Source organism: Alligator mississippiensis, chromosome 3 (genome assembly GCF_030867095.1).
Source record: "Alligator mississippiensis isolate rAllMis1 chromosome 3, rAllMis1, whole genome shotgun sequence".
Classification (NCBI taxonomy): domain Eukaryota; kingdom Metazoa; phylum Chordata; order Crocodylia; family Alligatoridae; genus Alligator; species Alligator mississippiensis.
The window spans coordinates 74,865,684-74,890,618 of NC_081826.1; the positions used below are offsets into that span (position 1 = coordinate 74,865,684).

Below are 24,935 nucleotides of genomic sequence, written 5' to 3' on the forward strand. Positions count from 1 at the left end.
TGCTCTCATTTCCCTGCTAATATGCCAAAGTGACATTCTCTCTCTCAAACTATTAAATTAAAATTAAAGTTAGAAAGATAGAAAAAAACAATTACTTCCTAGCTAAGATTTCTTTAAGTCCCTCTGCCACATTTCAGCTGTTAGCTGTTTGTTTGAACCAAGTTATAAGCCTGCTCAGATGCCCCCGCAAACAGGCAAATCCTGGTCCTCTCCAATCTTATGAGTATTTCCAGGAGCAGTTCTCAAGTAACCTGGCCTGAGTAAGGTGTAGGATTTAGTCGCCATAATCAGGAATGCTGAAACAATTTGAACAGTAACAGCCACAGCTGCTATTACATTAATAAAGTAATTGATTCCAGGCTATACGGAGAATTGTTCATTTTAGCATTCATATAATAATTTACTCCAATCTCAATAAAACAGGATGCCTACAGTACTTGTAAGTAACCCTAGTCAGTTTTCTGTGAGCACGATTATGGGCCTCTTGTACTGTATGTCCCAACCAATGGGATGCTGAAAAGGATACAAGAGAAGGTTTTTTTTTTCAAATTTGTAAATCCAGTTCAAGAAGCATTATTCAAATTAGTAGAATCTGTCTCTAATTATGAGAAAACAATCTAGTTAAGTTTTTTCTGTCCAGAGTTATTTAAAGAAAAGCATTCACATTCTAAAGAAGCAAGGGTGAAGCTGATGGAATTCTCTACTGGGCCATAATTGGTATATTATTGAATCCACTAACTCATGGTGTTTGACTCTGAAATATGAGACCACACATTCAGATTCAACTTTCTTGAGGAGTAATTAAATAGTATGCCAATGTTTCAATGAAACACCCTAACTTGGATGGATAGAATACAGTACAACAGAAAGCATGGTAGATATGCATGTGCTAGATTACTAAATGCATAAACTGTTATAAGAGATGCATACACTTTCATAAGTAGCAGCTTACTCCATCAGATGCAAAGAAGATTAAGCAAGCTGCTGTTTATGAAAGCTTATCCATCTCGATTTAGTAAGCCTATCAGGTGCAAATCTGTCTTGCCTTCTCCCTGACTTTAGACCAACGCAGCTAATCACCTCTCCAGTAAAAGAACAAACAAGAACTTTGTATTTGATACATACTAGAGTCATATAATTTATTTACAGAAACAATTGTATTAACCTTAAAGAGCAGTTGGCTTCAGTAGGCATGAATATCTTCTGAGAGGATCTGATTATCTCCAGTCTTCATCACTTTCAGCACTTTACAGGATCAGGCCTTTAGCATATGTAGTAATAGCAAGATATATGGCAAAATGCCTTCAAAGGAAACGTTACCTTTAAAGTTATTAAATTCAGTTTATCCTTAAGAAGATAATTTTGGTTTTTTGCCATTCTTGATTAAAAATCTGGAGTAGTCTTGACTGAGATTTTCTACTTGAAGTACTAAATAAATTCATAAAAATAAAAAAAACGAGGAACTTCCTAGATTTACCTTTGTGTACATCCCAAGTGATGTCAGAATCAAAAAATAAGCATCTTCATGGGGGCATTTCATGGAAATTGTCAGCTAGACAGGAGCTGGTTACTGCCAAATATTTGATTTTCACAGTTTTATCCATAGTTGCGTTTTGTGTTATTTGTATTTCAACACTTGGGGCATGGTGTGAGTTGATCCACTTTACATGCAGCAGAGACATTCACAAGATGATGATTTTACAATGCATTGTGCACCATCCCAAGAAGGCCTAGACATTTTAATGTTTAAGCTGTTTAAACATCTGTCATAAATTCAAATGATTGTAAAGAAAGAAAATCAATAGAAAAAAATCACCTATACTAATTTTATTGTTGGTTTTTACTCATTGTACATTTCTTAAATATTCATCACAATGAAACATGCTATTTAGACCAAAGTAACTGCTGTTCAGTAAAAGCAGTGAACACTTTTTGTTTCATAATTAAAAGAGCAGCATAGTGATTGGTGTGGTATTTATTATGAAATGATGACAAAGGAGTACCAGTGGTTTTAATAGTTTTAGCTTACAGGAGCTGTTGTTAATTTTGTCTGTAGAGTTGCAGGTGAAATAATGCACAGTGGATAAATAGTCTATATTGGTTTAACTGAACATAATATATAGTGTGTTCTGGAGTTGTTTGTCTCAATAGACTATAGTAATCAAAAGTAATGAACCTATTATGTGCAGGACCTTGGAGAGCGTAGAATGGCAGTAAAAGTGTGGCACATAAAAGGTTTATTAAAGGAAATTAAAGTCCATCATTGCCACACCTGCTCCCCTATTATAAGTCTATGGCAGGTCAGTGCCTTCAATCACAACTCAGCATCAGAGAACAGAGCCATGTTTCCCATTACCATTGCAGTCACATTGCAACAACTCGTTCTCAGGTTTTAAGGATAGTAACAAGTAAAGAAGAGCCTTCAGCCCCTACTGAATAAAAGCAAACAACTTATTTTTATTCCCTCCTGCACATAATGATCAGTTGTAAATTTTAATCATGTAAAATGTAACCTTGTCTGGTTTACCAATGCAGATTGATCAAGCTATATTTTCATTTCAGATTTCACACTTTCAGGTCCAAACAACACAGTTGTTCACATTAGAGAATATTTCCAAAGACCTGCCTAAGCTTTTAACTTATTTCTCTTCTGTAATGTGTATTTTGTCATCTAGTGTGTGTCCTGAGGAATAATTTGTAGCAATGAGTTTTAAACAGGTAGAGAGTTAGAGAAGTATTGTTTCACCTCAAAAAGGGTTGACTCAGCTCTTTCTTTTTCTGAGTTAGATAAATACTGTCCTATGGTATGCTTGAGTCTACCGAGCAAGACCTTGACAATGGATCAGTGAATTTAAAATAAAAACATCTTGAAAGCAATCTGCAAACAGCAAGAGGCAGAAAGCAGCTTTTGCCTCCTAAATATCTTCCAGGGTCCTTATTGCTATTGTGTGGGCTCCCCTTGCCCTCAAACCCTACACAGTTCCCTCATACACCAATGATCTGGAGGGCAGCAGGAAAGAAAGCCAGGGAATCCAATGCTACATGGATTTTTGTCTTCCATTTGTGGGAAGTGCACAAGCACCTGCAGGCACACTAGTCCAGCCTTGGGGCTGAAGTGATCTCCACAGGGTGGCATTACTGCCATGTTGTAACCTTAGGAGACATAACTCGTCCCATGCATCTCATTACTAACTGGCTTAGTTACTAGGAACAGGTGCTGGGGCTCACATTTCTGCTAAAGAGATAAATGAATGGCAAAACGGTGAGTTTTATCATCCCCATATTAAAGATAAGGAAAGAAACACAAAAGATACTCTAGCCTGTCCAAGAACACACAGAGAATTACTAATAGAGGCTATTTAAGAATTTAGGACTTCTGCATAGTCTTCTACATTGAACTTCCTGTTGATGGATAGGCTATTTCTTAAAAAGCCAGTGGTACCTTTGAGAAGATATTTTGTTTAGGTCAAAATTACCCATTGTGCAAGCTGCTGTATGTCATAATGACTTTCCATACCCAAACATCAAATCTTAATCCCTTTGAATTTCAGGGGTTTGTAAAAAACAAAACAAAAAACCACACAACAAACTGGCAACAACAAAAAAAACCCCAACAAAAAAAACTCCTGAATTGAAAACTTGTCCCTACAGTTATGGTTCTGGGGTGGATGCAAGAGAAGAAGGTGCATATTTCTGATTCTATTTTGGACATAGCTAAAAATATCAGAACAGTTGATTTTTGCAAGGTTTCTGATATTTTAGGCAGAATTCTGACAACAGCAGCTCAAAAGGTCTTGGTGCTGAAGAGTCAAAACTGGAATGCTAGCCCTGATTCATTCTCAAATATGAACCCCAAGCCCTCACTTAACCCTCATCCAAATCTGCACACTGCCTTCCTGGCCCATCTGGTACCCAAGATGTAGCTGATTTAATTGGCAAAGGATTTCATGCTTGTGCCTGTTGTAAATTAATTCTTTTGGGTGAACATCTCTTTTTATTAATATAAGATGATATTACTGTAGATTGAGTAAAAATATAGACTGATATTTTAGAAAGCCTTAAAAACATTTTGATGGCTGCTTCATGTTAACAGCTAGTATGTTTACTGCCTTGGAAAGCTTATACAAAAAACTAACACTCTTTTTTTATGTCTTTTTGTCTCAGACCAACACAGCTACCAAGTACACCCTTGGAAAACTTAGGAATTATTTCTCACATTTCTAGGACAGAATTTGTCACAGTGATGTTCTGTTGAATATATTCAGAAATTATTCATTTGCAATGATAGTGTTACACATTTATAGGTGCTTATGGTTTCCGGGTCTTGTCCTACAGCTAAGGCTTACTTTAGATTCTGTTGTGCTGTGGTGTAGTGCATCAATCACAGTACTTTACAGTATTTGACCTTAGGTCTTCATAAACACCTGTGGGCATTGGCATCAAATCTTAAAGAAGCAACTCTTAGCAGTTCCTTGTTAAACACAGGCTTTTCCATTACAGATATTTCCCATAGTATATTTATCAGATACATATAGGTCGCTTTTTCTTTCTGTGAGGATTGATTAGGCATGATTCTGCTTTCCATTGCTCTCTGGACATTTAAAACTTTTAAAACATGTTGAGACTTTCTCTTTCCTCTATAACTCAAGGAATTAACTGAAGACTTTGTGTTAATGTTACAGATGGATGCAGATGGTGAAAATAAAAAACTGCGCACACGCTCAAAAGGAACCAAGGGTGAGTTAGCAAGCATGTTCCACGACCCTGTGCCCATCGCACCATGAAATATGATAGTTCCTGTGCACAGTCCCTAATGTGCAGTCAGAGTGTATATGGCTTCCTTAGGGCTACTTTTTTAATCAAGCCAGGACACAGGCTGCTAGCAAAAAGACACAAAATATTATTAGATTGGGGTTTTTTTTAAGTAGAAATATTTTTCTAAGGCATGATATATTCTAACAGACATTCACAAAAGTACTCATATACATGAAGGGTACTTTTTATTTTATAAGAAGGTGCTTTTCATTATGGAAACTAAAACTTTTATGAAGGAAATAAAATTGCCTTAAGTTGAATGAGGTCTTCAAAGTAATATTGAGAACTTTGGCAACCAGATGAAAGATGTTTTATACATTCTTTGCCATTAATTGAGCATAAATTACCCAGGTGACCAGCATAGGAGTACAGTTAGTTTTAATCTATGATTAGTGGGTGTGTTATTCCCCTCTAAACACTTATGGTTGAGGCCTGGGGGTTGGTTTTATTAATTTAGATATTTATTTATGGTTCTGCAACATTATGATAAAGTTGATATTCCTGGCTCTTTTCCTTTTTTCTTAAGGAACAGATGGGAATGCAGTACTGAAATATAAACAAGCTTTTGATGATCTAAACATCTGGAAAATGCAGTTGACTAGCAATATAGCCCATCCAGAAAAATAACTTAATATTTTAATTTGCACCACTTTTTGTGGCCTGTGATAGTAAATGGGAAATGGACATATATAAACATTGTAATAGTTTTGCCCTTCTTGTAAGAAGTTTTACTTATAAACTGTGTGGCCTGATGTTCAAAGGTGCTGAGTACATCTGATTCTTATGGGATTTGTATGGGGTCAGCATTCCTAAAAACATGCAAATTGTATTTTGATTTATCATCAAGGCTTGGGACTGTAGCTGGAGAAGGGGTAAACTGTACTTCTGTGTTCAAATTGTGGCTAAGGCCACAACTGGAATTAAGGTTAGTGGTTTCTTTTAATTTGCTAATGGCATATCATCAGACAACTATGCATTGACAATCTCTGCTTAGAAGTTGACCAGCGAAGGGGAGATTCAATGCCAATTTTTCCACTTAATTCAACAAAATCAGAATTTCAGCCCAGGACTGTGATATCAAGTCAGGATTGTGACACACTGATAGAGCAATGTAAAGAGCAATGCCATCATCTGTTCACAAACAGGACCACTGTTAAAAATACCCCTCATAAAAAGATGTAGAAACTGTTAATATAAAATGTTTTGAAATAAATTTTATTGAAACTAAAAGAGAAATTCTCATGAGCTTAAACAAAGATATAGCTGCAGAATAATTAAGTTATTCAAACACATCTTGACAAGAGCACATTATCCATTTAAGCTAATGTTTTAAATGGGAAATACCACTTTTTAAACATTTAAAGAAAGCATGGGTTTCATTAATGCTGATTAGAAATTGTTAAATATAATTATATAGTATATGCGTATATACACATTGCATATAGGTAATACTTCTCATTTTAAAAGTTTTTATCTATATATGTGCAAAGCTTCAGTCCCTGATTCGATTTGGCCCGATTCGGTGGCTGAATCTATGAAAACAAATCAAATCAGGAGACCCTTAAATTTCTCTAAATTGAATTGGAACCCTCCGAATCAATTCAGAGAGAGAGAGAGATAATATATGTATGTAGAAGTTTATATATATTAGGGGTGTGCAAAATGGGCCATATTCAATTTGAATTCGGATTTGGCCCAAATCAGGTACAGCGATTCGATTAGTTGATTCAGATCACTGTTCCAAATCAATTTGGCCAAATCCAAATCTGAAAATTTGACGATGATTTGCAAAATCACCAATTTGGCCATTGACACAGCTTTAAATGTTTTTTTTATGTACCTCAAGGTACCAGGCTTGGCTCGTGAACCCTGTGATGCTGGGGCAGATGGAGTGTCCCACAGGAGCGTGTGAGGGGCTCTCACATGATTGGCGGCAACCCTGGAAGTGGATCAGAAGTGCTTCCAAGTCCACTGCTGAGTGCGCAGGGCTCCCCCCCAGACCCAGGAGACACCAGGCAGTGAGCTGGGGGGATGGTGTGGTGGGGCCACCGTGTGCTCCCCAGCAGACCTGGAAGTGGACCAGAAGTGCTTCTGGTCCACTTCCAGGTCTACTGCTGAGTGCGCTGGGGAGCCCCCATGCTCCTGTGGGACACTCCATCTGCCCTACCATCACAGCATTCACAAGCTGCTTGGTATCTTGAGGTATATAGAAAAAACATTCAAAACTGTGTCAGTATCCAAATCACTGAATCTTTCCGAATCTCTCTGAATTGATTCAGAGGGTTCTGATTCAATTCAGAGAAATTAAAGGGTCTCCTGATTCATTCATTTTCACAGATTCAGCCACCAAATCAGGCCAAATCTCTGCCGAATCAAATCAGGGACTGAAACTTTGCACAGCCCTAATAAATATAAACTTTTAAAATGAGAACTATCACTTGTATATGCACATATATATGTGGGTGTGTGCGCTCCCATACACAGTGGCTGAATACATGTATTCTTTCTCTCTCGATAGATAGATAGATAGATAGATATAGATCTATATCTATATAGAGCTATAGATCTCTCAAGGAAGGAAGAAAGGAAGGAATCTTTCCCTCGTGAGTCTACTGGCGTAGTAAAACAAGAACATTTTCCCAGAAGTGGAACAACTGATGTTGCTTGTGCAACATGAGTAATCTTTAAAACCACCTGTTGGCTCTGTCAATATGCTGTGTATCCTTGTGTGGGCAGGTATTTGTAAACACCAGCTTTCTTCATTCCCAAATCAAATTAAGACTCAGGGAAAACAAAGATTTCTCATCACACTCTCAGGTTTGTTTGTTTTTTAAAGTGTGCCTCAGCTCTTTTTCTCTGCAGATCATCATCTTCCTTTGGTTGAGTTTATCTAAAATAACATTGGGAATTGCGCATTTGGTTAACATTTGTTAGTAATAGTTACGATCCTGTGGTTAGCATGAAATAGTCACCTGTGTTTTGCTAGCTGCTCCCCTGTCATCACAGACAGGCAGGTGCATGATTGCAAAAAGCACAGGAGTGGAAATGTAAACTAATTCATTCTTTTCCTCTGCTTTTATTAACAGTGCAAGTGGACTGTATTGCTCAGGAGCTCAGGTAAGAAGTCATGTAGTTTACTTTTTCTTGCTTCATATTCAGATTGATGTTAAGTACATTTCTATAAATAGGAAAGTCAATGAATGATGTATTTGTTCAGTGATTTATCATTTCATTTGCAAAGAGTACTGATGAGGTTTCCCTTTTTAGGTGAAACAAAGAAAGTGGTTATGAATAAACCTTTTCCTCAACGCAATTTATAACACAATTGTGTAACAATTTATGCAAACTGGGCATGAGCTGCTTTGTATGTTGATCTCTTAACTTTAGTTGGAATGAATGCACTGAGCCTATCCAGTTTCCAGTCAGTCCTCTGCATTCTCTTCTTTGCTGTAATATGCACTATAGGTAACATTTTAAGAAATATTACCTTCATCATTTTTTGTCAAATGGCTTTTATGAAACAATAGGTATCTATAAATTATCAACTTAAAAATGTATAATTTATTTATTTCCATCAAACGTTTTATTGAAACAGTAGAAAGTAAGAATGATCTTTTCCATGCTTACATCAACTCGAATAAGATGGTTAAAACTGTAAATTTTGCTAAGGGAGATTAGACAATAATATCTTAAATTATTAATATCTGATTTATACTTTAACCCTAAAACTTGAACATACCAGAATATATTTTTTGTTATCTCTTTTCTAAAAATATGCCAGTTTCAGACATGTGGGCCACATTTTCCATTAGTAGGTCAAAAAAAAAAATCCCTGTTTTAGGGAAAGCTATTGAACAAATGGCAAATTCTTGAAACAGAACTCCTCCAGAAGAAAAGAATAATCAGTTTTGGTAACAGACATTTATTTGCATGCAGGTTATAACAAGTAGCAAGTTCGATGTGAATACAAAGGTTCCATCGTGAAACCTATTGTCAAGTGCTAGTTTGTCCTATCATTTGCAGCAACGATGACAAAAAGAGCACTGAACTATATGTGCAAAACACATTCTGCAAAAATTGTTGTATAATATTCACTGGAATTATTTGTTATTTATTGGGCATGACTGAGGTTACATACCTTCAACAACCATATAGGCTACTGAATTTTGGTGATGCACATAACAAGAGACTCCAACATGTGCACTTGGGGGCTAATCTAGAGATCAAAAATAGTGCCGTGTGACTTCCCTGGTCAATCACAATATAATTCTATTTTTGAATACCAAATATGAAATGCATGCAGCAGGTTGCTTGAGAAGAATGGTAATAATAAAAAAAAAGTTTTAAACTAAATTTGAATTTTGAAAAATTTGAGGAATTTGTACGCTGTTTTCAGATATCTTGTGAACAGAAATAGAGGCTAATTTATCAGATAAATTATTCATTGTGAATTACTCATTCAGCTCGATCCAGAACTTCATTTTTCTGTATTGCTTCATGTTTCCTGAGATGTAGTGCTTCTCCTTTTTCCTCTGTGCATCCCTAATTTATGCACCAGAAGGATTCATTAATCCGAAGAGGCAGTCATCCAAAAATGAGGATGGTCCATGTGTTTCTAAGAGAAAAATGTTTGAAAAATAGAGGATGTGCAAGTTTCTGCAACACCAGGGAAGCTGTAATTTATGCATTACCAATTTATATAGGTTTTCCCAAGCAATTTTTCTGTTCTCTGTGAAACACATGCTATCTTAGCAACTGCCATGTTACAGATTACTCTTTCTGTCAGAGCTGTGGGATGCCTATGTGAAAAAACATACACTTGTTTGAGATGTGAGACTAAATATGCAGTGAGGCCTTAATTCAGTGTTGTACTTTGAACTTTCAATTTGGAGACAACAAAAACCCACACCAGCACATTTAAATGAGGTAGTTGGTGTCTAACTAGTCAGATTGTTTTATGTGTGTACAAATCAGGAAACAAAAAATTTCTGTGTGCCTTATAGAGAAAGGGAAGCCCATATTTGGAGCAGGGAGGGGAAAGTGATGCATAAACTGTTTTCCTGTTGCACTCATCTATCTTACTATGAAAGAGCCATTCCAGATCTTCCATAAGAAATGCAGCTTGAAAATATTATTTTATTTTTGGGCTTTTATAAGTAGATATTTGGATCCTTTCTCAGTTTTGACCAAGGTTCAAAATGCAATGTTGACTGACTGTTTTAAATCCATGCTTAATTAATTTTCCCTTTTCCCTGGCTTATCCTATCCAAGCACTTTTGCACTTCCTATTGAATTTTTTATTGCAGAGTGCCTTGGGATACTTCTGTGTGAAAGGCACTACTGCATAAGCTTATACGCTCAATTTGTATTACTATTAATTTCATAATATTGATTGGTTCTACAGCTTTTGTTGGCTTTTTTTAATGTTGCGTGTTTTACAAAACTACAGAAACAAAACAGCCAAACAAAGGGTTGTAATCAGTGAAGTTGTATGAATAAATTAGACCTAGCAAATCCATATGGAGACAAAATGGGGGGCATGTGTGCACGACACTTTAAAGTGGGTTAAATACTTTTGCACTGCTTTAATGGTGTTGGTGTTTGCATGCGTCGGCAGTGTATTGCACAGTAATTCTAGCCATTGTAGCGAAGTCAGCACCTTAAATAACTTGGGGCACAACAAACTAAAACTCCTCTGAGGAGTGAAGCACTGGGCTCCGTGAAGCTCAGCTCTGCAGAAAACCTATGCAGGCAGCCTGGCAGCAGCCTGGGAAAGCAAGCTCCACCCAAGGAAAAAAAAAAGCCGTGATCTTTCTTTATGTTGTTTTTTTCCCTGGAGCCTCCCTGTGTGCCTGAGCTGTGCAGGGACCTGGTGCTTCCCTCCACGGCTGCAGTGCCCCTGGGATCACCCAAGCTGGGTGCCTGTGGGTGGGTGCTGCCTGGGGGGAGGGCGACACTGCCTCAGAGGGAAGCACCAGCCCCCTCCCTAGCCCAGGGACCACTCCCCCCACCAGCAGCTTGTCCTCCCCACCACCGGAGAGGCAGATAAGTGGGTGTTTGCATGACACGGGGGTTTAGAGGGTCCTGAATTGAAGCAGTGTTTTTAAAAACTCACTGCTTCAATTTAGGGCCCCCATTTCATCTACACATGCCCTTTGCTACTACTTGAAAATCTGTATCATAAACTTTTAGAGTGAAGTCTTGGCTTAACTGATATAGCAGGGACCAGAAACCAAAAGGGTGTCTGCTTCACTAGGCTGCAAAGCTGTGGTTTTTCTTGCATGCTTTTCTTCTGACTTCATGACTTGTATACACTTGTCTGCCCAGTGAGCCAGCTTCAGCAGATGGCAGGTACTTCCACCTGGTATTCTGTAGTTTGGAGATTAGAACACCCTCCTCGGTAGTGAGAGTTGTGGGTTCAAATTCTCTCAAGCTGAAGAGGTCTCCCATTTTCTAGGCATCTTTTAACCACTAAGCTAACAGACAAAAGCTGGACATCACTAGCACCATCACAGATGAACATGAAGTGCTGTGCTTTTTTAGCCGACTCAATGCTTCTACAATCAGTTCTTTTTGGGGGGCCAGTGGCTCCCTTACAAGCTTGATTCAGAGTCCTAAACTCAGAGGAAAGGCAGGAGTAAGATGCACCCCTGAACTTTCCGTTTCCTATAGTTTAATTGTAGGCATCTCTCTGCTCAAAACTTAGGCAGAACTCTAAATCATCTGTGGCAAATGCATGAGTCTTACCATTTACAGTTTAGAGATCCCAGGTACATAAAGATGTCAATTCAGATTATCCTTCTGTAGGACAGCATCCAGATTTTAGGCATTGAAGCCTGCAAGGCCTACATAGATGATTTGGATCTGACCTCACAATTTTAGTATAGCAATGATTCACTCATAATAGAGTGATTAAGGACCAGCACAGAAAGAAATTTAGTTACCTTATTCCAAGTGATTTTAACGGGAATTGCATCCCTACCTGCCTTTGTCACTCTAGGCTTGAGTTTTCAATGGGAATAAATCACTGAGCATGTACAAATTCATCATCAGCAAGTCTTAAAAAGGTTGTGGTCTAAAGCCTAAGGGATATCCTTAATCTGTTCCAGGTGTTGGTAGGTATGAAATTAAAAAAAACACTGTACTATATCACAAAAGAAGGTTGAGCCCTGACAACATTCTGCTAAGGATGACACTGAGTGTTCAAAGCGGGGTCTCATCTTTATCATCTCTGCTGAATCTGGCTGCTGTAGTGAAGCAAAAAAAGAGAAGAAACTGTGCTTGAGATAATTTTATCCCAGCTCAGTTAGAAATTGAAAAGACCAGGACCTCTAACTGTATTCAGGATTGAACTGAAAGCCAAAGGAGAGTAAAGAATATTGGTATGATATATTCTCATTAGTCAGCTCCACTTAACAGATGGGATACTGTATGCTGAACCATCTGTAGTTTATGGAATGACATCTGGATCAAACTAAGGAAGAACAAATTGGAGTGATCCAAGTTTAAGATGGAAAAAAGCTCAGATCACTTTGGCTAGGTATGTATCTGAATAGAGAGAATGAGCAAAAGGTTCTGGTTGCTATAACTATCTAACCACCCATGAGCAGTGAAGACTCCTGAAAGTTTAGCATTCTATTGACCAGCTTGATATTTGAGGAGTAGAAGTACTCCAGGGTACAACTGGCTATACCTCCTGCCAGCTCCTAAGAAATTTCTCAATCAGCCAGTTATTTTTGTGTTTTTTTTTTTAAATCTAGAACGCTATTTCCGTTTCTAAACCAGCAGAACGATGGAGCTGTTCTCCTTGAAGGAACGAGAAAGAGTTGATATCGTCAACGTAGTGGGAAGAGAGAAAAAATGGGATAGAAATCTATAAAATTCTAGATTGTCTCCCTCTCAAGAGACTAACTACTATTTATATGATGAGAAAGATTTAAAGTCAGCACAACAACACTGTGGTCAATGAAGCTGAAGGAGTTCAACATGGCCTGAGGCACAAATTTCTAGAGCCCTTCAGACACTGTTCCTCAATGTCTTATTGACAGACAGACCAATCATTGTTCAGACCAAACTGAATTCTGAAGCCATATTAGGCTTTAACAGTTGTGACAGTTATTATTTATTTTACAGTGTCCAGTAGACTCATAGTATGGATAAAAGAGTGTGAAGCCATCCCTGCTAAACTTGCAATTTGATTTTATATATTCATGGAACAAAAGTTGTTACAAAATAATCAGGTGGGGTTACGAATGATGAAAAGAAAGTACAGGCTGGTAGAAACAAGAAGACATGCTACTCACAGCAAACCAGTGCATGACATGATGGAACAGATAGGTATGTAGTCTAGGATCCAGAAAAAAACAAATGATATACAGTCATAAACTTTGTGACCCAGCAGATCCTTTAGGAAGGATTTGTATGAGAAGAAAGTCTTTATGTACCAGACTAGGAAGGGGATTTCTTGCATAAGGGAAAGGATAGAAGTATACATGGAGATGATTGAAGGAAAAAGTGAATAAATGAGACTAAGGCTGAACTTGGAACAGAGTAGGTATGCAATGAGGTAACAAAAAAAAGGAGTTAAGTTGTTGGCAAGCCACTTCTTTCTTGGTGATCTTCTCCAAAGAAGGCTAACAGAAGTTGGACAAGTCATTTCCACAAAGTTAAGTTTAATTTATGCAGAAGAAACCATTGTATGCTATAAATTAGCTGTGGTTTCTGTTTCAGGCAGATTTGGCAAATCCATCACTGTCTTGGATTAATCACAAGGGTCAAAGGTGTCTTGGTATGTGTTTACTACAGAAATTTCAGAAATGGCTTAGGCTTAGTCAAGGAAGATGGTATGGATTCCCTTTTTGACAATGATTCTGTTCAGTTTGCAAAGGCAGTGATGGATGATTAGAGGAATGTAATGCTCTCTTTCAGCAGTACTCGTGTGTCTGCATTCAAATGGATTCAAATTTAATTCTTTATCATAAAGTTCCAAATTTCTGCTTAGCAGTTTCATCTTCAGAAAGCCATCCATGAAAGATAAAAGCTTGTAAAAGAGCTTGCTTGGAGGTGACTACCTAAACCTCTTGTAGGTGGAAGTTAAATTTAATATGCTTTTTCGTCTGTTGATGCTTCAAGCCTCCGACTGATCACTATTTCCAGCTGGGAGTTCCAGACACTATTAGATTCAACAGTTTCTGAAACCAGCCTGATACTACCATTCTACCTCCAGACATGTGGAAAAGCTGTATTTTTTTCTTGGTGAGGATGATACGTGGCAGTTGTATAGAGTATTTATGCACCCAGTTACAGCTTCCAAAGTGTGTATACCCTTGCTTACAAAAGTTGAAGGTATGGAGACCGCTTGACAAAAAGCCTGTGTTTGTCAAGATTCTGAGTTGTTATGCGTTGGTTTTTCTTTCAAGAGAGGCATTCCTTGTAGGTATTCTGATGAGCTTGTCCTTAACAGAAAGCCCTTCCTGCAGATTATGGGTGAATGTGGAAAATATGCCCAGTTCTTGTCCTGTATGTTCTCTATAATCATGATGTACTGAATTACCAGCTGGGAACAAGATGTGCAAAAGTAATGGCTTCTTGTTGTGCAACCAACTCTTGGCAATACCATTAAATCCAGGCATTTCATCTGAAACTAAATCTTGTATGCTCCTGGGTTTATTAACAACTGATCTTGCATTCACAAAAATATATAACCACCCTACCCACTGTTTGGTGCTTCTGTTGATCTAAGGTCAAGGAAATGAGTAGTGGTAATCTACTACTTAATCTCTAGTCAGAAATCTCAAACCAAAAAAGATTTATTTTCATCCTCCTCACAAACATGATCGTGGCAGAAGTTGGAAAGGGCATAGAGCTGTTCTTTTCATATTACCCCTTGTCTGTTATTGTAAACAGTCATCCTTTTCACTGCCAGCAGATGCAGTTTCCTGAAACACGTAATTTTGTTGGTTGTTTGATCCTATTCTGCCAGTTTTGTGTTTATAAAAGAATTTGGGATAACTTGCTGAATCTGCTTTCTTCTTAGAAACAACAAAGACTTTTTTCCCACTAAATTTTCCATTAAAATAAATCTGGGTTTTTATTAAAGCACAGTCATCAGTAGCAAGTGAAGTTTAGAATGAGGCAAATATAAATATATGCTATTCATAGGACTAATAAAATATTTATTCTGGAATTCACCTATCCTTATTATTACTTCCTGTATGTCAGCCGTTCTCCCCACCCCTAATAAAACAAGTTATAAATGTAAAACATAACTGTAATCAAATTTATGGGTCTGTAGCATCTAAAACCCTCCCTAGTTTCTTTTTCCATCTTCTAATCCCTCCTTAATTATCAATAAAAAGACCTGGCCTACAGTTTTGGCAACTTTTTATAATTCTGTCCATACCCTACCCACCTTGATCTGCATTGTTAGACTGAAAGCTTTTTGCTTATTTAATTGCCCTTCATACTCTCAATTGCTAGCAGAATAGATCTAGCCTCTTGCATGGCATCTTGTATTTGGTTTTGTAGTATCACAAAAGCACATTACAAAAGAGATGTGTTTAAATTTAAAAATGCTGCTTTATTCAGGTGTGCTGCTCCCTTACTTCTCTGTTTTCAAATGTTCAAGTAATTGGTGTTTGGTTGTCACACAAAACTAAAAAACAGTTCTTCAGCCAAATACTTGCAATTACATACAAAGCAGTATATTCGTGCATGTACACAAACAATAGCTATTTCTTATTTGTTATTCACCCATTTTAAAAGTTCCTCATTCATGCAGGGAATAGCAATAATACCCTAGGATTTTGGTGGCCAAACACAGACCACAAATAAACAAATAACGAATTGAACATTTTGCAAACAAACCTTAGGTTGAATTTGTTTGATTTAGTAATCTAATGAGTAGCCACAAATAACAAATTAGCAAAAATCAGATCTGCCTCTGATACTATTTTTAACAGTTATGTGGCTCTATTTGCAAATAATTGTGTTTGCAGTGAATAATTTGATTAATTCTTGTAAAATGCAAAAACAGATTCAGGCCCAAGTATTCCTAACTGCCCCTTCTTATCCTTTTCTGTTTTTACTCTCTCTTTTCTGTGCCTGTTTTAAAGTATTTAAAGAGTTCCTATTTATTTTTTCATCTGACATTTCATGTCCATCTTTATTTCTACTTTGATTTAACATTCTCTATGTAGGAGAAGTATTAGCTTCCTCTTTCAATAGTCAATATGTTCAGTAAACAGATACATATTATGAATCTCCGTTCTCCTTGATATTGCTTTTTTATGTCTACCATGTTTATTTTTAGGCAGTAAATATAGTCTTAACATCTCTTCCTAATACTGGTATCATATCTCATTGAATTTGGGTTTGGGTTTTTTACCTTTTAAATTCCTATTTAATTTTAATCTCTTAAAGGTTAATGATTCTCAATTTCTACTTTTCTGTAATTATTAGTTTTCATGTCAGAATATCAAATTCAGTTCATTTTAGCCTGAATTGTTGCAGTCTAATTCTTAGTTGGTGCCCCACACAAGCACCTGCCTTTTTGCACTCTGAATTGCCCACCCACTCTTCCTAAAAATTTTTACATTCTTTATTTCTGCATCTTTTAGTACCATTTCCTCTAAGATTGTGCATCACCAAGGAGTCATAGATATTTCCTTTACAACTCAGTGTTGTCAGCACACAATAGATGTTTTGATACTACCTGGTAAACTATCTTATAGAGCCTCAGATACTCTTATGGCTAGGAAAAGAAATTACACATAAACCAGTATAAATGATCGAAAACCCGTTCAAATTTGTAACGCAACAGAAGCTCAGGGCACCTGTACATGAGCAGCGGGGCTGCTCCAACTTGCTGCAATTACAGTTCATGGGAGCAGACTCAATTAATCAAGTCTGCTACAGCAAGTTAATTACCACACTCCAGCAGACTCCAGCATCTCATGTACCAGCATCCCATGCTTCAAAATGCCAGCAGGGGAGCTTTAACTAAAGCTTGTACGATGAGCTTTAGTTAAAACATCCTCCCTGGCATTTTTAAGTGTGGGGATGCTGAATCACAAGACACTTCAGCCACTTTAATTAGAGCAGCTCTCAGAGCCGCTCTAATTAAAGCGCCTCCCCCCAATCCCAGAGCACATGTATACATGCTCTCAGTGCACATAAACCACTTTCAAAATGGCCAAAACTGGTTTAAGATAAACCTGAATGGATATAGTATCAGACTGAACTGATTTAGATTAAATCAGTTTATTGAACTTTTGTCCCAGGTCCCCTCCACATTCAAGTTAACTCGCAGTCCCCCAGCATCCCAGGATGTTTCATAGTTTCATAGTAGTTTGGGGTCAGAAGGGACCTGAACAGATCATCTAATCTGACCCCCCGCCACTGGCAGGAGCACACGCTGGGATCACACAACCCCAGACAGGTGTTCGTCCAACTTCTTTTTGAATTTACCCAAGGTAGGAGCGAGGACCACTTTCCTAGGAAGTTGGTTCCAGATCCTAGCCATCCTAACAATGAAATCATGCCTCCTAATCTGTAACCTGAACCTATTCTCCAGCAGCTTCTGGCCATTGTTCCTCATCACCCCAGGTGCTGCTGGGAGGAATAGGGCCCTTCCTATTTGTTGCTGATCTCCCCTAATGAGTTTGTAGGCAGCCACCAAATCACCCCTCAACCTCCACTTGCTGAGGTTCAGGTCCCTCAGCCTCTCCTAATGGGGCCTGCCCTGTTGCCCTCCAATCAAGCAGGTGGCCCTCCTCTGAACCCTCTCAAGGCGGGCCACATCCTTCTTAAAGTGCAGTGCCCAGAGCTGGATGCTGTACTCCAGTTGAGGCCGGACCAATGTCACGTAGAGGGGGAGTATCACCTCTCTGGACCGTTTTGAGATGCATCTTTGGATGCACGACAAGGTGCGGTTGGTTTTGCTGGCTGTGGTCTGGCATTGACAGCTTATGTTCATCTTGGAGTCAATAATGACTCTAAGATCCCTTTCCGCCTCTGTGCTCACCAGGGGGGAGCTCCCCAGCTTGTATGTATGCTGTGGATTCCTTCTCTCCAGGTGCAACACCCTGCACTTATCTATATTGAAGCCCATCCTATTACCATCCGCTGACTTCTGTAGTCTGTCTAAATCTAATTGCAGCCTCTCTCTCCCTTCAAGCGTGCCTACCTCTCTCCACATCTTGGTGTCATCGGCAAACTTGGACAATATGTTTTCCACCCCATCGTCCAAGTCACTGATAAAGATGTTGAACAGTGTAGGCCCCAGGACCGAACCCTGGGGGACCCCACTATTCACATCCCTCCAGGTCGACTACGACCCGTCCACCACCACTCTCTGGGTATGCCCCCTCAGCCAATTTTTGACCCATTCAACTGTGTAGGCATCAATGCCACAGTCTCTCAATTTATTAATGAGAATGGGGTAAGAGACAGTGTCAAAGGCCTTCTTAAACTCCAGAAAGCCTATGTCCACGGTGACACCATCATCCAGGGATTCAGTTACCCGGTCATAAAAGGCCATCAGGTTGGTCTGGCAGGACCTGCCTTTGATAAACCCATGTTGATTTCCCCTGGGCATGATCTCCCCTGCTGGCCCCTCACAGATGCTTTGCACCTCCCCCACAAACCTCCCTCACAGGGTAGGCAGGATAACCTTGACCCAAGCTGTCTGCTCCAGCTGAGCATGCTCTAGCACCCCCAGCTTCTGGCTTGGACCACTGCAGGCATGTGGCTGCATTTCCAGAATCAAAAGTGAATGTCTGTTCACTTGCTTATTGGTTCAACCTATGCAACTTGGACTAATCTGTAAAGACTGAATCAATTCAACCTCAGGCTTTTTTGACTATCTGTACTTAGCCTATAAGCCTCATAGACTCTATAAGCTTACAGATCCTCAGCCTTCTCCTGGCTGAACAGAATGGGTCAGAATCTTATAACCCAAAATGGTTATTTATTTTTATGGCAGATCCTTCCTGAATGACAGCAAGCCATGCAGAGTATTATGCCAACCAATGACTTATGCCTTTTTTATCATGAAGTAGAGGTGAATAGCTGGTTAAATTGGTCTCCCTCATTGATGTGTGGACTGGGTTGATAGAAGCAAGAGTTCATCAGAGTGGACTGTGAAAAATATGAAGACTATATTAGCAGGGACACCTTCAACCTTCCGAATTTAATGCTTGAAACTTTAAGCTCTAGTTAGTCCTACTGCCAGCATATTTGTGACAAGATTATTAGACAGTAGCAAAGCTGGAGAAGGTTTGTACTTTTGGCAAATGGATTGCTTTAAATTCCCCCTGCCCTTGCAGTGCTCTGACCAAGAGGGTTTGGTTTTCCACAAAATTGTCAATCAGCCCTTAACCAGCTCCTTAGCTAGTTTTTTTTCCAGATTATTTTTTTTTAATTATTTACTCCAGGGGTTTTCAACTGGGGGGGTACGTGTACCCCAGGGGTACTTGGGATGGCCTCAGGGGGTACTCGGCAATGGGCACTGCTGCCGACACTTCTGCCGCCGCCATGCCACTGGCACGCTTGCTGATCAGCTGTGGGGGAACCCCCCCCCCAGTCATCGATTGGCCACTGGGGGATGCCCCGGCTCCCACACTCATCATTTGATCACCAGGGGACTCCTGCCTTCTCGACCGGCCACCAGGGGTACGCTGACCCAAAAAGGTTGAAAACCCGTAATTTACTTCATTCAGCGGGCCACACTCTCACATACTACAGAGCAAGGATGTTGGTCTGGATAACATCCCAGAATTAACTTATGTATTCTGAGCTAGAGACATGCTCAGGCTCCCTGTGAAGTTTATTATCAAATATCAAATGGTTTATATCAAATGGTTTATCTCCATACGACTGAATGAAAAAGGGATGAGAATCTCAGAATTTGGTCCATAGTCATTTCTCCTTGACTTTGTTTGTATGACTCAGGGCATCCTTACATGTGTTTCGGGATGGAGGGGGTGTGCTTTAATAAGAGTGGCTTCCAGAGCAGCTCTAATTAAAGCACTCACAGTGTCATATGTATTCAGGGTCCCACACTTCAAAATGGTAGTGGGGGCGCTTTAACTAAAGCTTGTTCGACAAGCTTTAGTTAAAGCATCCCCACTGCCATTTTGAAGCATGGGGACACTGAATACATGTGACATGGAGGCTGATGGAGTGTACTAATTAGTGATTAATCAAGCCTGCTTCAATGCGTGCTAATTAGCACACATCAGATCAAACATCCGGCACATGTATAGGTGCCCCTAGTGTCTTGGCTTTAGTCAGCAAAAAATAAATGTTCTCCAAACTGGCATTTGCTGAATTAAATTGTTCACTTGCCAAGGAACAAATCTGCAGCCTTTAAACATGCACAGCTCTTCTTATATATGTATAAGGACTACAAATTATATCCTTGGTCAGTGTTTCTTTGTTTCAAGTGACTGTTTCCAGTAAAGCACTTTCTTGCCTTGGGCTCTTACATGTTCATAATACTATCCTAAAATAATAATAATGTTTATGCTTTGCTTATAAAATATTGAAATAAAAGGAGTAAGAAAAAAAGGAGAAAAAAACTATACTGTTTTTCCTTTCCTAAATTTGTTGTTGTTGTTGGGTTTTTTTGTCTGCTTGTTTGTTTTTGATCTGGAGGAAGGATATCAGCTTAAGTAAATATCAGCTCAAAAACATGGTATTTAAAGAAAAATTAGAAAGTCATTTTTAGAAGCATGATGATGTACTTTTGGGCCCATGGTCCAACCAAAATGTGTGTGCATTTTGGGGTCTGAAGGTATTTGGCCTTTTGCCTCAAGCTTCATGATGAGCTTGAGGCATGTGTAGATTTCATTATAACTGTATGCCTTTTCCTCTGTTATTGCTGACTTACTATCACTCTGGTCTTTTTACGTGCTTCTTTTTATTTGCTCAATCATTTCACAGTCCAGTTGTTCCTTTTGGTCAGGTGGCCTATAACATTAGTTTACTGTCAGAAAAATCTCCAACCTCAATGCATAATGATTCAACACCATTACCCATTTCTCCCCAGTCTCCTCTTAAAGGGGCTAATAAATCCTTTTTCAGCAACAAGGCTACACAACCTCCTTTGCTCTCCCTGCCTGGCTTTTTCAATAATCTATATCCTTTCAGTATAATGTTCCAGCTAGATATTTGTTATGATATATTTTTCTCTCTAGCATTAGGTATATCTCTCCAGCTTTCTTATTTTCTTCTTTGTTAAACCTTTCATTTGTGTATATAAGCAATTTAATAACCCTCATGTTGTTGAGCTTATTTTGTTCTATATTAATGTCCATAAATCTGGTTTTCCCTTTTATCTTCTTCCCATCCATGCCTTTATGTGTGCTCCTTTCATCTTGGTTCAGTCTGTGAACTTGCACTTCCCTCCAACAACCCTAGATCAAACCCCTCACAACTCTGACTTCTTGGTGTAGGAACATTGGCCTTGTACAATGGTAAACCTTTCAATGGGTATGGATCCCTTTTGGCCCTGGCTGATGTCCAGTTACCCACACAGTTGCACTTCCTCCCCTTCTCAGATATCATTTGTGACCTAAGTAGATAAACATTGAGGGATGAAATGCATTTATTTTCCTTATACAGTACTCCTCACTTAACATTGTCCCGGTTAATGTTGTTTCATTATTACATTACTGACCTATTAGAGAACATACTTGTTTAAAGTCATGCAGTGTTTAGCAGTGTGGTCTGTCCACTGCCTTCTAGTAGGTAACTACTGTGACATAACTGAATTCACTTAACATAGTTTTGCTTAAAGTCACATTTTTCAAGAACGTAGCTATGATATTAAGCGAGGAGTAGCTGTATGAAGTGGTAGAAAATGAGGAGCATAATTGTTTAGAATTATTTTTGGACCAAGTCCAAAAGTGGATCACTAACTCTAAGTATATGCAATTTACTAGTAAAGTCAAGGAGAACTGCAGAACCACAGCATCTCCATGATTTGGCCCACTGCAACTACTGTTGTATAGTTAAGAAGTAGGAAAAGAAAATTACCAGGATTGCCAATTCAAAGGCTATCAAATGGGTATTTAAAGGTAATATCAAATGACTCGGAGTGGGGAAGTGAAATTACTTTTAAAGTGAGGGCTGGAAGGGAACTAGTGGTAAAGACCCAGAGAAAGCTTGTCACATTCAATAGTTATGTGACTAGCTCAGTAAGGTTATAAACATGTAAATACTTTACTCCTCGGGGGGTGGGCAAAAAGTGGGGTGGCTTTATCGTACATTGGCTCTTATTCTATGGTAAATGGAATCTAACAAGTCTTTGCTTGCTTCTCTTTCACTGAGGGCTAAACAATGGCATGTCAAGCCCTAGTCCCTTTGCATCATGTGATAAACTGTTTATATAGCTCTGCCACAAGTAATCCAACAATGCAGATACGTGTGTGTGTGTGTGTGTGTGTGTGTGTGTGTGTGTGTGTATGTGTGAAATTTCTAATTTGGAGCTCTGAAAAGATCTTGTTCAACCTAAGCATAATTGGATGCAACTCCTATTAAAGTCTTCTAGATTTAGTTTGGTTTCCAGGACTGCTACTAATGAGATGCAGAGTAAAATGGTGATTGAAAAAAAAGAGTGGTTTTATGGATGGCATATTTGTGCCACTGCTAATTGTCCCCAGGGAAACACACTTTCCTACTCCTGGGGACACACCCTACGAGTCTTTTCCGGATACAACTCTTCCTTGCTGTATCCCCAGATTTTGTTTTCCACCATCTCCATAGTCACATTCAGTAACACATTTGTTTTTTGTTTAATCAGCAGAGCTTTTTAACATTACTTCTCCACTCACTCTCATTTGGGAAACATCATGTTTATGGGACCACTGTTTATTTAATTATTTAGTATGGGTTAGAAATTCCTTTGGGTAATAATACTGACCCATATCTAACTGAATTTAGCTCAATGTCTGTACCAAATAGTGGTACCAGATCTATCTAATTATTTCTCCTGAAGTTAACCATTTCCTTAGACATTCATAACACATTAAGCACCAAGGTATTTTTGAAAGAGAGAGTGATTTACATCTCTATTGTTAAAATGTTGAGGAAAAAAGTACTGTATTTACCAGACTCCAAGACAACTTTGAATTTAAGAAGACCACCTTAAATTCAGGGCCATCTTAAATGTGTCCCTCATGTCCCCCAGCAGTGGCAAGGAAAAAAAAAGTGGGGGATGATGGGCCAAAACCCTCCCATTTCCCCCTCCCCTTTCACCCATCCCCTGTGACTGCCCTCCTGCCACTTTTCTCTTGTTGCCTGCTCCCTGCTCCTCACCCCCGCATGGCTGTGACTGCCCCTCTCAACCCATGCCCCCCACCCCCCTGTGGTTTTCTGGTTCCTGCCACTTGTCCCTCTCAGTGTCTGCCCCCAGTTATGTGCCCTGCTCCCCTCTGATCCCTTACCCCCCATGTCTGTGGTTGAAATCTTGCTGCTTGCCCCCAAGCATCTGCCCTACCCAACCTTTGCCCTCCCACTGGTTTCCCTTTGACTGTACCCTAGCCCCAGTCCAGCAAGGCCAGGCAGAAACAGATGCAATAGCTCTAGGCTTATTCAAGATGGGCCTGGAGCCCAAGATAAGTAGCAAGGGGGGCAGGAACAAGTTGTGGAGGGTGTGGGCAGGCTGTATTGTCTCCTTGTGCACCATCCTCACCCCACCATGGGTCTCCTGTGCTTTCTCCATTCCCACCATAGGTCTCCCCACATGCACCCATCTCAGTCCAGGGCAAATTCTCCATGTGTTAGGGAGTGGGGGGGGGGGGCAAGAAAGGGGACCTCATCTTGGATTCAAGTAAATGCAGTACCTATTCCTTTGAATCTGGGGGTGCAATCTCAGTTGTATCAGTATAAAGGAGGAGCAATTCCTCTGGCTTCCCAGCTAGTGATGACCCAAGTATGTAATGTCATCTGGCCAAGTTTACACATGGATACATTAATTCATCTGTTTTGGAGTGATTTTAGAGGACTGCTTTTCCTTGACATGATTTATTGATTTAAGTTTTCATTCATGTACTTAAGACTCTTGATAGAAGGTCTGGCATGTCCCTGAAAAATAACTGTGGGTTCAGTCCATCCCTGTATCTGATCTGCACTCAGTAGAGGGCAAAAACAAAAACAAAAAAATTAGGGATTCCTGTTTTCCAGCTCTAGCATGAGTTACAGCAAGCGATGAGCTATTCCCATTTATGTCACTGGTAGATGGGTTTCTAAAGGAACTTTAGCCATTGGAATAACATTAGAGCAGACCTCTATCATATTCCCATCCCTGCTTCTAGAAGGGAGTAGGAAGAACTGGTTCTACCAGATTTACAGTAGCAAAGAGATGAGCTTCACCAGAATTCTTTGTTGATCACTTACAGCTAAAATCTTGTCACTTTGTATCACCTGAGCTGAATCAAGAATTAAGGATCTAACTCAGCGATTCTCAACCAGGGTGCCATGATACCTTGGGGTGCCTTGAGATCCTTTCAAGACTGATGGGGATGCAGCACAGTGTTAGCACTTTCAGATGTGCAAGCATCATTCAGAAGATACATTCAAAGATGTATAATACATGTGGGTGATAGAACAGGGGAAGGTGGAGATGGAACCTTAAACAGCTCATCCAGATTGTTAACAAATATCATTAAAGAAGAGTCACTAAGAGATGTGTGGGCAAGGGAGAAATGTTTCACTAGAACTGAACCCAGTGGAAAGAAACAATCAAGAACTGACTTTATGTTAGTATCAAAAGAAATGGTAAAAAGGAAGAAAGAAATAGTATGTATAGCATTTAGTGATCACCAGATGCTGGAGGTGGAACTGAGTCTTGGTAAAAGCCCCATAAGGGGAAGGGGAATATGCAAGTTCCATGTGCAACTGTTACAAGATGAGGAGATGTATCAATTATAGATGAGACAATATGAGCGATGGAGAACACCAAAGAAAAAATGTAAGAGTACCAGAGAATGGTGGATGATGGTGAAGAAGAGGATGAGAGAATTCTTCAGGAAGGAAGGCCAAAGAACCACAGGGAACAGAACAAAAGAGCTGAGAGAGCTACAAAGAAAGATGCAGGAGCTGCTAGAAGGAAGCCA

At 39.3% G+C, this 24,935-nt stretch overlaps 1 protein-coding gene across 3 annotated transcripts in view; it reads left to right on the top strand.

The window, feature by feature from the left end:
- The window catches only part of ST18 (ST18 C2H2C-type zinc finger transcription factor), a 133,033-nt gene that overhangs the window by 29,050 nt on the left and 79,048 nt on the right, over positions 1–24,935 (top strand). For all 3 annotated transcript variants that reach the window (XM_059724098.1, XM_059724099.1, XM_059724100.1), the window contains 2 exons: positions 4,683–4,737; positions 7,902–7,932. In XM_059724098.1, coding sequence (XP_059580081.1) covers positions 4,683–4,737; positions 7,902–7,932 — 86 coding nt within the window. The remainder of the gene's footprint in view (positions 1–4,682; positions 4,738–7,901; positions 7,933–24,935) is intronic.